Source organism: Manis javanica, chromosome 15 (assembly GCF_040802235.1).
Source record: "Manis javanica isolate MJ-LG chromosome 15, MJ_LKY, whole genome shotgun sequence".
Taxonomy (NCBI): Eukaryota; Metazoa; Chordata; class Mammalia; order Pholidota; family Manidae; genus Manis; species Manis javanica.
This window is the reverse complement of record NC_133170.1, coordinates 87,707,591-87,723,871: the sequence shown is the minus strand read 5'-3', so window position 1 is coordinate 87,723,871 and position 16,281 is coordinate 87,707,591. Positions and strand designations below refer to the sequence as shown.

At 44.6% G+C, this 16,281-nt stretch overlaps 1 protein-coding gene across 1 annotated transcript in view; it reads right to left on the bottom strand.

Annotated features, from left to right (window-relative positions):
* Positions 1 to 981: 981 nt before the first annotated feature.
* Positions 982 to 16,281, bottom strand: part of LOC140846501 (uncharacterized) — a 37,214-nt gene continuing 21,914 nt past the window's right edge. The window contains exon 5 of the mRNA XM_073223052.1: positions 982 to 4,285. Coding sequence (XP_073079153.1) covers positions 1,755 to 4,285 — 2,531 coding nt within the window. The 3' untranslated portion in view covers positions 982 to 1,754. The remainder of the gene's footprint in view (positions 4,286 to 16,281) is intronic.

The following is a 16,281-nucleotide window of genomic DNA, read 5'->3' as shown; positions in this document are numbered from 1 at the left end:
TATGGGTCGCACCACTGAGCTCTTTCTGAAAGACACAGACCCGTTCCTTTGAAGTCTGACCAAGGAGGATGGGGTTTTCCTGGTTTCTGCGGGGATAGAATCCTAACTGCACTAAGCACCTGCCCTGAGTACAGCCCACTGTCCTGCACTTTGAATATTTTCACTTTTCCTACTCTGCCAAGACCCTGTGCTCCCTCAATCCCTCCTTTCCCTTTACAATGCACATCACCCCAAGCAGCAATGAGATCTATACACACGCAGATACGCTTAACTGGCTCATGCAAATATGAACCCCAGGAAGTCCCACCACCCGCCATCTGGAAGCCGGTCTGTAAGCCTGAGACCTAGGGGAGCCGATGTCATGAGTCCCTGAGATCAGAACGCCCACGTGAAGCTCTCTGGTGGACCTGAGCACCCAGGGTGCAGATGTCTGAAGGAAGGAGAGGGTGGAAGTTGCAACTCCAGAAGAATATTTCACACTTCACCTGTTTGTTCCATTTGGGCCAATGATGCTGCCCACACAGCTGAGGACAATCTCCCCAGTTTGCTGAGCCAAATACTCATCCCAGGGACAGCCTCCCAGAAACACCAGAATAATGTTAGCTCTCGGGGCACCCCTTAGTGTAGGGAACACAGTTAACCCCCAGTCACTGACTCCGTGTTGCACACGAAGAGCCTTCTGCATCCCAGTGTCCTTCTGCAGTGTTTATGGAGGGCAGCAGGGAGCAGTGACCCATTAGTTCCTCATCTGTACATTCAAGTGCCCAAGTCATCACACCCATCACACCTATGCCTCCACGAGGGCATTCCCCCGGGGACGGCGGGGGAAACAAGTTGAGCACCTACCTGTGCCCACATGCCAACCTGCTCTTCTGCCAGACATGCAAGAAGCCAAATCCCTAATCCCTATTTTCCACCCACGTTGTCAGGCTGCTCTGAGTACCACTTGTGCGATGGCTCTCTGCAAGGAAGACATTGAGATGACACTGAATAAAAGAAGGCTTTTATCTGGACAGAGAATGCGGGAGAACATGGGGAGGAGGTGAGGCTGGTGGGAGAGGGAGGCAACAGGAGCGTTTGGTGGAAGAGCCCTGGGCTGCTGGGTAGCCTCAGGGAGGGCGTGTCAGCAACAGCCCTGCCCTTATCCCCGGGCTGTCATCACCGGCTCAGGGCTGCCCACGGGAAGATCAGTCAGTCACAAGACCCGGTCTGCAGGAGAGACATTTCCCCAGGATCCCGGGTAATTCGCTCCCCTCCCCTTCCCTACTGTCTGCTTCTCAAACCTGGACATTGTGTGTCAGAATCTGCCTTAAATACTCAGAACCACGGAGACTTAATTTTCATGGATGGGGAGCATCTCCAAGTTCAAGTCTTGGTAGACCTGCGGATCTCCTTGGCCTGCGTGATGCATCTGCAAGCGGGGTCACGGGCTCAGCTGCAGCTTTGCACAGCAGCGGTTACTTCACGGGAATGGTTGACCACCATAGGCAGACCCTGAGGTGCGGACGGTCAGCCATCGACTAATGCTTTGGCCACACGCTGCACACAAGTGCTTCCCTGATGAGTGGAACCTCTAACACCCACACGTGTGATTATGGCTCACGTTCCTCTCCATGAAGCACACATGGGCCCTTTCCTCCATGTGTGCACTGGGGACTTGGCCACACTCCCTTCATACGAAAGGCTTCTCCCCTGAGTGTACCTTCTGATGTCTCTGGAGATTCGATTTACTCTGAAAACCTCGCCCACAATGACTACACACAAAAGGTTCCTCCTGAGTGTTTCCGCTGGTGGTAGACGAGGGATACCTTGTGGAAAAAACCTACACCACACTCCGTGCACTCAAAAGGCTTCTCCCCCGAGTGTCTCCTCAGGTGGGAGGTAAGAGATGATTTATTTAAAAACCCTTGTCCGCACTCCCTGCACTCAAAAGGCTTCTCCCCCGAGTGCGTCCTCAGGTGGTAGGTAAGAGATGATTTGTGGAGAAAGCCTTTCCCACAGTCCTTGCACACAAAAGGCTTCTCCTCTGAGTGTTTCCACTTGTGGGTTGTCAGGGATGATTTGTGGGCAAAGGCTTTCCCACAGTGCTTGCACAGAAATGGCTTCTTCCCCGAGTGTCTCCACTGGTGGGCGAGAAGAGATTTTTTTCGGGTAAAGGCTTGTCCACACTCCTTGCAAACAAAAGGCTTCTCACCTGAGTGTGTCTTCAGATGACGTAGGAGATATGACTTCATGCTGAAATTTCGCCCACAGTACCTGCACACAAAAGGCTTCACCCCCAAGTGTTTATTCTGATGGTTTATGAGACTGGGCTTCCACCTGAAACTCTGCCCACAATACCTGCACACAAAGGGCTTCTCTCCTGAATGTGTACGCTGGTGGGAGTACAGGGATGGTTTATGGTAAAAGCTTCGCCCACACTCCTTGCACACAAAAGGTTTCTCTCCTGAGTGTGTCCTCTCATGGGAGATCAGGCCTAATTTTCGTTTATAGGCAAGCCCACACGTCTTACACACAAAAGGCTTCTCCCCTGAGTGTGTACTCCAATGGGATTTGAGGGATGATTTTCGGGAAAATCCTTGCCCACAGTCCTTGCACACAAAAGGCTTCTCCCCAGAGTGAGTCTTCTGGTGGCACATCAGGTTTGATTTATGGGTAAAGCATTTCCCACACTCCGTGCACACAAAAGCTTTCTCCCCTGAGTGAGTCCTATGGTGCTCTATAAGGACTGATTTATACATAAAGCCTTTCCCACACTCCGTGCACACAAAAGCCTTCTTGCCTGAGTGAGTCCTCTGGTGGCACATCAGGGCTGATTTACGGATAAAGCCTTTCCCACACTCCTTGCACACAAAAGGCTTCTCCCCCGAGTGTGTCCTCTGGTGGTACATCAGGTCTGATTCATGGATAAAGCCTTTCCCACACTCCTTACACACAAAAGGCTTCACCGTTGAGTGAGTCTTCTGGTGGTGCATCAGTTCTGCTTTACGGATAAAGCCTTTCCCACACTCCTTGCACACAAAAGGCTTCTCCCCTGAGTGAGTCTTCTGGTGGTACATCAGGATTGATCTACACATAAAGCGTTTCCCACACTCCTGGCACACAAAAGGCTTCTCCCCTGAGTGAGTCCTCTGGTGGTGCATCAGGTTTGATTTATGATTAAAGCCTTTCCCACACTCCTTGCACACAAAAGGCTTCTCCCCTGAGTGTAACCACTGGTGGGCGACTAGGCTTGATTTTTGGGTAAAGCCTTTCCCACACTCCTTGCACACAAAAGGCTTCTCCCCTGAGTGTTTATACTGGTGGCGGGTCAGGTGTTTTTTATGGGAATAGCGTTTGCCACACTCATTGCACACAAAGGGCTTCTCCCCTGAGTGAGTCCTCTGGTGGTGCATCAGGTTTGATTTATGAGTAAAGCCTTTCCCACACTCCTTGCACACAAAAGGCTTCTCTTCTGAGTGTGTATATTGGTGGGACATCAGGGCTGATTTTTGGATGAAGCCTTTGCCACACTCCTTGCACACAAAAGGCTTCTCCCCTGAGTGTGTCATGCAATGGTATCTCAAGGCTGATTTATGGGAAAACCGTAGCCCACACTCATTGCACAGAAAAGGCTTCTCCCCAGAGTGTGTCCTCTGGTATGTTACGAGGTTTGACTTACTGCTGAAGTCTGGCCTACCCTCCCTGCACATATATGGAATCTCTCCTGGGTGCATCTTCAGGTGCAAGAAGAGTGCTGACTTATCAGTAAAGTCCTGTCCACACTCCCTGCATGTTAAAAGATTCTGTCCACGATGTGCTTTTCTGTGTTCGAGTACGTCTGTCTTCTGGCTAAAGCCTTGCCCACAATTCGCATGCATGAACCCCTCCCACCCTGAATTTCCTACTCCTTCAAAAACTTTGCCTGTTTCTTTAGGATTTACCTTCTGGGCTTGGCTGCCCTCTATTTCCACCACTGAGTTCCTTTGCCCCAGACTTACTGCCTGGGTGGGGTGTGGGCTGGAAGGTATCCCAGACATCTGACTCCCCCTCCTCGGGAAGGTCTGGGAGTTTTCTTCTCTCTCTTGACCTGCTCCCTTATGACCATGGTCACTCTGATGAGAGAGTTCTTCCTGCTCTTGTTCCTGGTGCTCCAGCCCAGGATTCCTCGGCTGTGGGTTATTTGTTGCACGTGCACCTGCAGACATCTGAGCAGAATGGTCGTGAATCGTGTGCCTCAAGAGGATGTGCTGAGCGGAGGCCAGTGGGCAGCAGGGAGAGAGATGGATTTCTGGCTTTGCTTCTGCTGAAGAGAAAAAGTGCCCCATCAGGATGGTCGCAGGCGAGGCAGCCTGGACCACCACACAAGACAAATGCCACCACCTCCCATGAGGGTTGCCCTCCCAGGCCCTGCTCTTCCATCTAGTTGGAAGCTGCTATCTTCTCTTGCAGAGAGCAATGTACACACTAGGGAAGGATTTTCTTCAGTCTGTTATCTGACTTCAGGTAGTGCATCAGCTAAGTTACAAATGCTACTGAGCCTCAGGAGGGAGATCTTCCTGTGTGTGACAACATGGATGGCCCTGATGTCATCATGCTGACTCACGGCAGACAGACAAATCCCACACGACAGCACCTGTATGTGGGATCTGAGAAACAGAAACAGAAATAGACGGACAGGCAAGGAATCTGAAGGACACCAAAGGTGGGGGACGGGCTGGTAGCAGGCAAAACAAGGTGAGGGGATGAAGATGCGCAAACTTCCAGCTATAACATAACTAAGTCACGGGAAGTAGTGTACAGCACAGGGAAGATGATGTAATTAATTTGTGAGATCATACATGGCTAGTATTATCATGGGGATCATTTTCTAATGCATAAAAGTAATAAATCACTGTGGCCTGAAATGAATCACACCTGAAAACAATGGGAAGTTGTACATCAATGACACCTCAGTCAAAACTGTATCAGATGTCACCTATGGTGTAAACACACGAGAGGCTCCACAACACATGGACTACATCTTTCAACGAATTGCTGGGCCCTGTACCCTTCCCGCTCAAAACTCAGTTTCTTCCACTTTTGAGTCCCCCACTCCAGCCGACACTGACGGAGGTTTTTCTGTTCTTTGGAAAATGCTCCTTCCTGACTGGGTAGAAGGAACACAAAATACACCCATATAAATCTGCTTGGATTCATGGTTTACTTGGTCTGAGTTCTGCTCAAAGCTGATGACATGGTCAGAGAGGCCTCTGCTGTCCGTCCTGTGTGACCAAGTCACCCACTCCCAGCCCACTATCCCAACGCCACCCCCACGTGCTTCTCTGGTAGTGCCTTCACAGCACTTCTTTCCTGAAATCACAGAGGCGGTTAGGGGTGCTCCTGTGCCTACCACCAGTGCAGGTAAGCAAAAAGGAGAGGGGATTGTATGGGCCCCTTCAGTGCTGCATTCCCAGGGTGACAACAGAGGTTGGCATGGAATAAAAGGCCAACTGATGATTCATGAATGAGTATGTTCTATGAATGACCACATCCTAATAGTATGATGTCTTAAAGGTGAGCAATTAAGAACACTAACAAGAGTCACCTTTGCTGAGAAAGGTGGGAAATATTTTAGTAGACTTGATTTTTATTCTGCAAGCTGCTCACCATTAAGTGCCAATGTGAGAAAACAATATATACACACACAAAATGAATACAAAAACCACCTGTAGAAAGGAAATATTTACACTCGCTATTGTGGCTACAAGGAAAACAAAACATTCATGTTCAGAAGGAAAATCTGCAGTAAAAGGAGAAAGTCCACTTTGGAATGCACTCCTGGTGCTTTTGGCCATCAGTGTGCAGACGGTCCCAGCGGATCACCCGGCACCTCTCAAACGTGTGACTTTCTGAGTATTTACATGTCACCCGAGGGCTTCCAGTTACTCTCAGTGGCTTCTGACCATTCCGAGGATACAGCGCTAGCTGCATCTACGAAGCCTGAGAAGTAAGAGTGTCTGGGCTGGCAGCCTTTATTCTGTACCACCTGGGACACCCCAGATTCCTGAGCCCACTGTGTTGGCTTCAAGCCCCTGCAAGGGCCCTTGTCAACCCTAACAGGCCTGACATGGAGTTGCTTTTGTAAGAATTCTGTGGTCAAAATATGAACACTGGGGCCATGTTTCAACACTCACAGTCTGACAAGTTGGTGGCAGAAAGAACCACTCTCCTTAAAATTCACTGACAGATAAATCAATGAGCAACTCTGTTGGGGTGGGAAAGGAGCTGCTATGCTCGGGAAAATACAGAGCAAGGAAAGAGAAAGACGTCCAAAATCTGAATGAGCTCCCTCCATGCAGACCACACGGAATGGGCAAGTCAACAATGTATTGGTGTTGGCACAGAAGGCCTGGTACAATTCCACTCACATCAAGGTCCAGAAGCGACCAAGTGCTGCCCACTGGGCAGAACCACAGCAGTGGAGGCCTTGGGGGATGGAGAGGTGGGGAAAGGACTGGGAAGGGGCCTGTGGAGATGGGCTGGGGAAGAGCAGGGCTCAGCTCACCCACATGCATGCACGTGAGAACGCATGGCCTGTCACTGCAGGTCTGCACATGTCATGGTATTCGGACTCTACCTACAAAGACCCGCACGGAAACATGTGAATATTGGTTGGATGGACTTCCATGCAGTAAGGCTCAAGAGTTATAGGAAATGGTGTGTGAAACTCCCTTTGACAGCACCAGACATAAAAGGGGATCTTGGACAAAAGAGGAAGGCACAGATGGGGAAATATGTCATCAAGAATATACAGCAAAATGCTAGGTGTTCAATACAACAAATAAAAATTTCACAATCTTGGCACTAAGTATTGTGGGATGTAGACTTAAAAGACACATGGGGAGAGGTTAAAGACGGCAGAATAAGAAGTGAGACAGAGAATCCCTCCAAGAAACCACATATAATATGAAAATACACTTAATACAACTAATCCAAAAAGAGCAACAGGAAAAAAGACTGGGCCAGGCTGCATACACCTGGGAAGAGAGCAGACCTCACTAAACAGGGTGATGTACAAAGCCCTGATCCAACGGGACTCAATCCCTTCCCTGAACCCAGCTCACGGGAGGAAGAGAAACACAGTGGGGAGGGGGTGGAGCCTGAGGCTGCTAAACACCCAGCCCTGGAGATCTGCTTTGGGAGCACAAACCTACACTGCATTTTGCCCTGAAGATTAGTGGGGTTTTAAAGCTAAGACAAGAGGAATACTCAAAGGGACTGAGATTTCAGATGTATTTGGAAAACAGGGATCCACATGCCGTGGCTGTGGGACAAAGGAAAGGTGGGCAGTCTGAGTGGCTTCCTAGCAGCAAGAGGGCTGCTGAAGGAGTGGGGATTGCCCAGACCTTGCTGCACGGGAGATGGTATAGTGGACAAAGATCTCTGGGTGCGCTCTGCCCAACAGCTTGGGAACTATCGGAAGCTTCAGGTGCTCCATTTCCCTGGCTGGCTGGCTACTCAGCTCCGAGAGTGCCACTGTGTTATGCAGCCTACTGCGCCTTCCTCCTTGCCTGCTTGCACAGACTCACAAACTGGCAGTCCCTGCCCTGGTGTCACATCAGGCAAAGGGAAGACCACCTATACCAGCTACACAAAGCACAGAGGAATACAACTGTGTGCTCTGTCCACTGGTTTTGACAGTGGAGACAGGCACTGCAGCTGGTAAGCAGGTAATAGCTCTTTCCTCCCGCTAGGCACTAGCGCCGCTAACCTGACACCCCCAACATCACTTCAGGGGATGAGCAGAACCAGAGACTAGAGCTTCTGGGCACTACAGAGTGCCACACACAAATATGAAATGCCAAAGGGATATGGTTCAAACAAAAATCTCACAAACACCAGATAAAAGGCCAAGAGAAACTGAACTCAGCAGTGTTCCTGAATGACATTTCAAATAAAAATCATAAACATGCTCAAGGAGGTACAGAAAAATATTTAAGAACTCAGAAATGAATTTAGGATGGAGATTTCATAATTAAGAAATTCCACACCCGAAATGAAATATAAAAAGGAGGGACTTAAAAGCAGATTACATGTAGCACAAGAAACGGTAAATGGAATAGAAATTAGAGAAAAGGAATATAAGAAACCTGAGGAACAGAGAGAAAAGGGGAAGTATAGGAATGAAAGAATGTTCAGAGAACTGTGAGGCCAATATAAGCAGGACAATATTTGTATTATAAGGGTACCAGCAGAAGGAGACAGAGAAAAAGGGATGGAAAGTGTCTTTGAGGAGGTAAATGCTCAAAACTTCAATCTGTGGAAGGAGATACTCTCTCAGGCCATGGAGGTGCACAGATACCCCAACACAAGAGACTCAAGGAAGACAACACGAAGACATGTGATAATTAAAATGGCAAAGATCAAGGATAAGGCAGACTTTCAAAAGTACCTAGAGAGAGAAAAAAGATCACATAAAAGGAAAGCCCACCAGGCTAGCTTCAGATTTCTCAACAGAAACATTACAGGCCAGAAGGGAGTGGCATTGATATATTCAATGCAATGAAGCACAAGGGACTTCAACCAAGAATACGCTACCCAGCAAGGCTAAAATTTAAATTTGAAGGAGGGATTAAACATTTTCAGATATGCAAAAGCTGACAGAATTCACCTTCCACAAACTACCTCTACACTGCATTTTGAAGGGACTGCTATAGATGGAAGTATTCCAAAGGCTAAATACCTGTCACCAGAGGGAATAAAACCACAGGAAATAAAGCAGAACAATTAATCACTAAGCAGACACAGAATCCAATCAACTAGCTGCAAACTAATTCAAGGAGCAGACAAAGAGTACCGAATATGATACCTAACATACAAAGAATGGAGGTGGAAGAAAAAGGAGGAAAAAAAAGAACGTTTAGGTTGTGTTTGTTATAGCATACTGAGTTAAATTAGACTGTGAGATGCTAGGGTTATTACCCTTGAATTTTTGGTAACCACAAATTTAAATCCCGTAATGGCAATAAGTACATACCTACCGATAACCACCGCAAATAGGAATGGTCTGCATGCAGTAATCAAAAGATATTGAGTCACTGAATAGATAAAAGAAACAAGACCCATCTATGTGCTGCCTATGAGAGACTCACCTCAAACCCAAAGACATACACACATTGAAAGTAAAGGGATGGAAAAAGATACTTCATGGAACTAATAGGGAGAAAATTGCAGGACTTGCACTACTTGTATCAGACAATATATTCTTCAAAAGAAAGAAAGTAACAGGAGACAAAGAAAGACATTACATAATGATAAAGGTGTCAATCCAACAAGAGGGTATAACCGTTATAAATATCTATGCCCCCAACAGATGAGAACCTACATATGCGAAACAAATACTAACAGAATTAATGGGGCAAACAGAATGCAATGCATTCGTTTTAGGAGACTTCAACACACCACTCACTCCAAAGGACTGATAACCAGACAGAAAATAAGAGACACAGGCACTGAACAACATTTCAGAACACATGGACCTAACAGACATCTACAGAACTCTACACCCAAAAGCAGCAGAATACATATTCTTCTCAAGTGCACACACATCTTTATCAAGAATGCATACAGTAGGCCACAAAAAATGCCTCACTAAATTCAAAAACATTGAAATTCTACCAACCAGCTTCTCAGACCACAAAGCTTTGAAACTACAAAGAAATTACACAAAGAAATTACAAAGGAGGCTTACTAACATGCTAGAAAGAAAATCAATGGATCAATGACCAAATGAAAACAGAGATCAAGCAATATATGGAGACAAATGGCAACAGTGATTCAACACCACAAAATTTCTGCAGTGCAATGAAGGCCGTGCTAAGAAGGAAGTATATTTCAATACAGGCCTACATCACGAAAGAAGAACAATCCAATATGAACAGTCTAAGCTCACAATTAATGAAACTAGGGAAAGAACAAATGAGACCAAAAGTCAGTAGAAGGAGGGACATAATAAAGATTGGAGCAGAAATAAATAAAATCAAGAAGAATAAAACAATAGAAAGAGTCAGTGAAAGCAGGAGCTGGTTCTTCAAGAAAATAAACAAAACAGATCAACCCCTAGCTAGACTTACCGAGAAAAACAGACTCTACACACAGACACAGAAACAGAAATGAGAACGGAAAAATCGCCACAGACACCACAGAAATAGAATTATAAGAGAACACTATGAAAAATTATATGCTGACAAACTGGATAACCCAGAAGAAACTTTCAAGAAAAATACAACCTTCCAAGGTTGACCCAGGAAGAAACAGAAAATCAGAATAGACCAATTACTAGCAAGGAAATTGAATTGGTAATGAAAAAACCACGTAAGAACAAAATCCCTGGAGCAGATGGTTTCACTGCTGAATTTTATCCAACATTTGTGAAGACCTAATACTCATCCTCCTTAAAGTTTTCCAAAGAGCAGAAGAGGAGGAAATACTCACAAAGTCACTCTATTAGGCCAGCATCACACTAACAATTAAACCAGGCAAAGACAGCACAAAAAAGGAAAATTAGAGACCACTATCCCTGATGAACACAGAAGCAAAAATACTCAACAAAATATTAGTAAATTATATTCAAAAATACATCAAAAAGATCATGCATCATGATCAAGTAGGATTTATTCCAGGGGTGCAAGGATGGTACAACATTCGAAACATCCATCAACATCATTCACCACATCAAGAAACAGGAGGACAAAAACCACATGATCATCTCTATAGACCCTGAAAAAGCAATTGACAAAATTCAACATCCATTCATGATATAAACTCTCAACAAAATGGGTATACAGGGCTAGTATCTCAACATAACACAGGTCATATGTGAGAAACCCACAGCCAACATCATACTTAATAGAGGGATGATGAAAGCTTTTCCTGTAAGATTGGGAACAAGACAAGAATGCCAACACTCCCCACTTCTGTTCAACAGAGTACCGAAGGTCCTAGACATGGCATTCAGAAAACACAAAGAAATAAAAGGCACCCAGATTGGAAGGAAGAAGTTAAACTGTCCATGTTTCCAGTCGATATGATATTGTACATAAAAAATCCTGAAGAATGCACTCCAAAACTACTAGATCTAATATCTGAATTCAGCAAAGTAGCAGGATACAAAATTATTACACAGAAATCTGTTCCATTCCTATACACTAATGACGAACTAGCAGAAAGAGAAATCAGGAAAACAATTCCATTCACAATTGCATTAAAAAAGAATAAAATGCCTGGGAATGAACCTAACTAAGGGAGTGAAAGACCTATATGCGGAAAACTACAAAACATACATGACAGAAATTAAAGAAGATATGAATAAATCGAAATACTTCCTCTGCTCATAGATAGAAATAATTAATATTGTCAAAATGGCCGTCCTACCTAAAGTAATCTCCAGATTCTGTGCAATCCCTCTCAAAATACCAACAGCATTCAATGACCTAGACCAAATAATTCTAAAACTCATATAAAACCAAGAAAGACCCAGAATAGCCAAAGCAATCCTGAGAAGGAAGAAAAAAGTGCGGGGGATTACACCCCCAACTTCAACCTCTACTACAAAGCCACAGTAATCAAGACAATATGATACTGGCAGAACAACAGACACATAGAACAATGGAACAGACTAGCGAGACTAGATATAAAACCAAGGACATATGGTCAATTAAAATGTGATAAAGGAGCAATGGATATACAGTGGGGAAATGAAAGCCTCTTGAACAACTAGCATTGGCAACACTGGACAGCTACATGCAAGAGAATGAAAATGGATTATTTTCTAACCCTGTACACAAAACGAAACTCAAAATGTATCAAAGATCTGAATCTAAGTCATGAAACCATTAAACTATTAGAAAAAGATGCAGGTAAAAATCTCCTGAATATAAACATGAGCAGCTTTTCCTTGAATGCATCTCTTTGGGCTACGGAAACCAAAGCAAAAGTGAACAAATGGGACTCCATCAACCTAAAAACCTTGTACAGCAAAGGACACCAACAGCAGAACAAACAGGAATTCAACAGTACGGGAAAATATAGTCACAAATGACAGATCCAATAAAGGACTGACATCCAAAATATATAGAGAGCTCACACACCTCAACAAACAAAAAGCAACTAATCCAATTAAAAAATGGGCAGAGGAGTTGAATAGACAGTTCTCTAAAGAAGGAAGTAAGATGGCCAACGGACACATAAAAAGATGCTCCACATCGCCAATCATCAGAGAAATGCAAATTGAAACCACAATGAGATATCACCTCCCATCAGTAAGGATGGCCAACACAGAAAAGACAAAGAACAAAAAACACTGGCGAGGATGTGGAGAAAGGGGAACCTCCTACACGGCTGGTGGGAATGTAAGCTAGTTCAACCACTGTGGAAAGCAGTATGGAGTTTCCTCAAAAAACTAGAAATAGAAATACCATGTGACTCAGGAATTCCATTCCTAGGAATTTACGCCAAGAAAACAACATCTCACATTCAAAGAGACATATGCAGAAGGGCGGAGCCAAAGCCAAGATGGCAGCATGAGTAGAGCAGCGGAAATCTCCTCCCAAAACCACATATATCTATGAAAATATAACAAAGACAACTCTTTGTAGAATAAAGACAAGAGGACACAGGACGACATCCAGACCACATCCAAACCTGCAAGAACCCAGCGCCTTGGAAAGGGGTAAGATACATGCCTCTGCCTGGTGGGTCCCGAGCACCCCTCCCCCCACCTCCCAGTGGGAGGAGAGGAGTCAGAGCAGGAAGGAGAAGGAGCCCAAGTCCGCTGAACACCCAGCCCCAGCCATCCAGACCAGAGCGCAGACACAGTGCATGTGCGGGGCTCTGGATACTAGGGAAACAGGGCAGCAAGAACGGTGAGCAGGTGCCTGAGGCCGGCGCCAGAGGACAAAAGAAAAGCGAGTAGGGACTCTCTTGTCCCCTCCTAGCATGAGCCGGGAGCTCTGTCCTTTCACTGTATCTCTAAATAAAAGCCTGTACTTTGCTCTACCAAATAAAAAAATAATAGTAATAGCGAGCGGCCATCGTTTTTTTGTTCTTGTTCTTGTTTTGTTGTGGTGAGTGCTTTTTTGAAGTCTTAAAGGGACAGGGACCCCAATACTAGGGAAATAGAGCAGCAAGAACGGCAAGCGGGTATCGAAGACCAGCGCCATAGAACAAAAGAAAAGCGAGCAGCCATTTTTGTGTTGTTGTTGTTTTGTTTCGGCAAGCGCTTTTTGGAAGTCTTAAACGGATAGGGACCCCAATACTAGGGAAATAGGGCAGCAAGACCGGTGAGCGGGTGCCTGAGGCTGACACCACAGAATAAAGAAAAACGAGCGGCCATTTTCCTTTTTCTTTTTTTTTGTGGTCGCTGTTTTGTTTTGGCGGGTGCTTCTTGGAAGTCTTAAAGGGGCAGGGCGGGACACATACTCTAGAGGTAGGGATTCCGGGGATCTTTGGCACTCTAATCCTCTGGGCTGCAGGGAGCACGGAGGCCCTTTATGGAGATAAATAGCCTCCCAGCCGCTCCCCCTCCAACGTAACTCCACCCCTTTGGAGCAGCAGCCCGAGCCACAGCAGGCCCACAGCAACAGCGGAGATAACCTCCATAGCAGATGGGGAGGAAGCAGAAGCCCTGTCTGTGTGCAGCTACCCAGCATAAGCCACTAAAGGTCGCTATTCTCCCAGGAGAGGAAGGCCACAAACCAACAAGAAGGGAAGTTATACCAGCCGTCACTCGTCCCAGCTCTGCGAACTATTCCTGTCACCATGAAAAGACAAAATTACAGGCAAACCAAGATCACAGAGACAACAGAGGAGACAGACCTAACCACTCTTCCTGACAAAGAGTTCAAAATAAAAATCATAAACATGCTGACAGAAATGGAGAGAAATAAGCAAGAGATATGGGATGAAGTGCAGAGGGAGATCACAGATGCCAGAAAGGAGATTACAGAAATGAAACAAACTCTGGAAGGATATATAAGCACAATGGATAAGATGCAAGAGGCCATTGATTGAATTGAAAGCAGAGAACAGGAACGCATGGAAGCTGACATAGAGAGAGATAAAAGGATCTCCAGGAATGAAACAATGTTAAGAGAACTGTGTGACCAATCCAAAAGGAACAATATCCATATTATAGGGGTACCAGAAGAAGAAGAGAGAGGAAAGGGGATGGAAAGTATCTTGGAAGAAATAATTGCTGAAAACTTCCCCAAACTGGAGGAGGAAATAATCAAACAGACCAGGGAAATACACAGAACCCCCAACAGGAAGGATCCAAGGATGACAACACCAAGATACATAATAATTAACATGGCAAAGATCAAGGACAAGGAAAGAGTTTTAAAGGCAGCTAGAGAGAAAAAGGTCACCTATAAAGGAAAACCCATCAGGCTAACATCAGACTTCTCGACAGAAACCCTACAGGCCAGAAGAGAATGGCATGATATATTTAATGCAATGAAACAGAAGGGCCTTGAACCAAGGATGCTGTATCCAGCACGACTATCATTTAAATATGATGGCGGGATTAAACAATTCCCAGACAAGCAAAAGCTGAGGGAATTTGCTTCCCACAAACCACCTCTACAGGGCATCTTACAGGGACTGCTCTAGATGGGAGCAATCCTAGAAAGAGCACAGAACAAAACACCCAACATATGAAGAATGGAGGAGGAGGAATAATAAGGGAGAGAAGAAAACAATCTCCAGACAGTGTATATAACACCTCAGTAAGTGAGCTAAGTTAGGCAGTAAGATACTAAAGAGGCTAACCTTGAACCTTTGGTAACCACGAACTTAAATCCTGCAATGACAATAAGTACATATATTTCAATAGTCACCCTAAATGTAAATGGACTGAATGCACCAATCAAAAGACACAGAGTAACAGAATGGATAAAAAAGCAAGACCCACCTATATGCTGCTTACAAGAGACTCACCTCAAACCCAAAGACATGTACAGACTAAAAGTCAAGGGATGGAGAAACATATTTCAGGCAAACAACAGTGAGAAGAAAGCAGGGGTTGCAATACTAATTTCAGACCAAATAGACTTCAAAACAAAGAAAGTAACAAGAGATAAAGAAGGACACTACATAATGATAAAGAGCTTAGTCCAACAAGAGGATATAACCATTCTAAATATATATGCACCCAACACAGGAGCACCAGCATATGTGAAACAAATACAGAACTAAAGGGAGAAATAGACTGCAATGCATTCATCTTAGGAGACTTCAACACACCACTCACTCCAAAGGATAGATCCACCGGGCAGAAAATAAGTAACGACACACGGGCATTGAACAACACACTAGAAGAGATGAACCTAACAGACATCTATAAAACTCTACATCCAAAAGCAACAGGATATACATTCTTCTCAAGTGCACATGGAACATTCTCCAAAATAGACCACATACTAGGCCAGAAAAAGCGCCTCAGCAAAATCCAAAATATTGAAATTCTACCAACCAGTTTTTCAGACCACAAAGGTATAAAAGTAGAAATAAATTCTACAAAGAAAACAAAAAGGATCACAAACACATGGAGGTTTAACAACATGCTCCTAAATAATCAATGGATCAACAAACAAATTAAAATAGAGATCAAGGAATATATAGAAACAAATGACAACAACAACACAAAGCCCCAACTTCTGTGGGACGCAGTGAAAGCAGTCTTAAGAGGAAAGTATATAGCAATCCAGGCACACTAGAAGAAGGAAGAACAATCCCAAATGAATAGTCTAACATCACAATTATCAAAATTGGAAAAACAAGAACAAATGAGGCCTAAAGTCAGCAGAAGGAGGGACATAATAAAGATCAGAGAAGAAATAAACAAGATTGAGAAGAATAAAACAATAGGAAAAATCAATGAAACCAAGAGCTAGCTCTTTGACAAAATAAAATAGATAAGCCTCTAGCCAAACTAATTAAGAGAAAAAGAGAATTAACAGAAATCAACAGAATCAGACATGAGAATGGAAAAATCACGACACACTCCACAGAAATATTAAGAATTATTGAAGACTACTATGAAAACCTATATGGCAACAAGCTGGAAAACCTAGAAGAAATGGACAACTTCCTAGAAAAATACAACCTTCCAAGACTGACCAAGGAAGAAACACAAAAGTTAAACAAACCAATTATGAGCAAAGAAATGAAAACGGTAATCTAAAAACTACCCAAGAACAAAACACCAGGGCCGGACGGATTTACCTCAGAATTTTATCAGACAGACAGAGAATACATAAT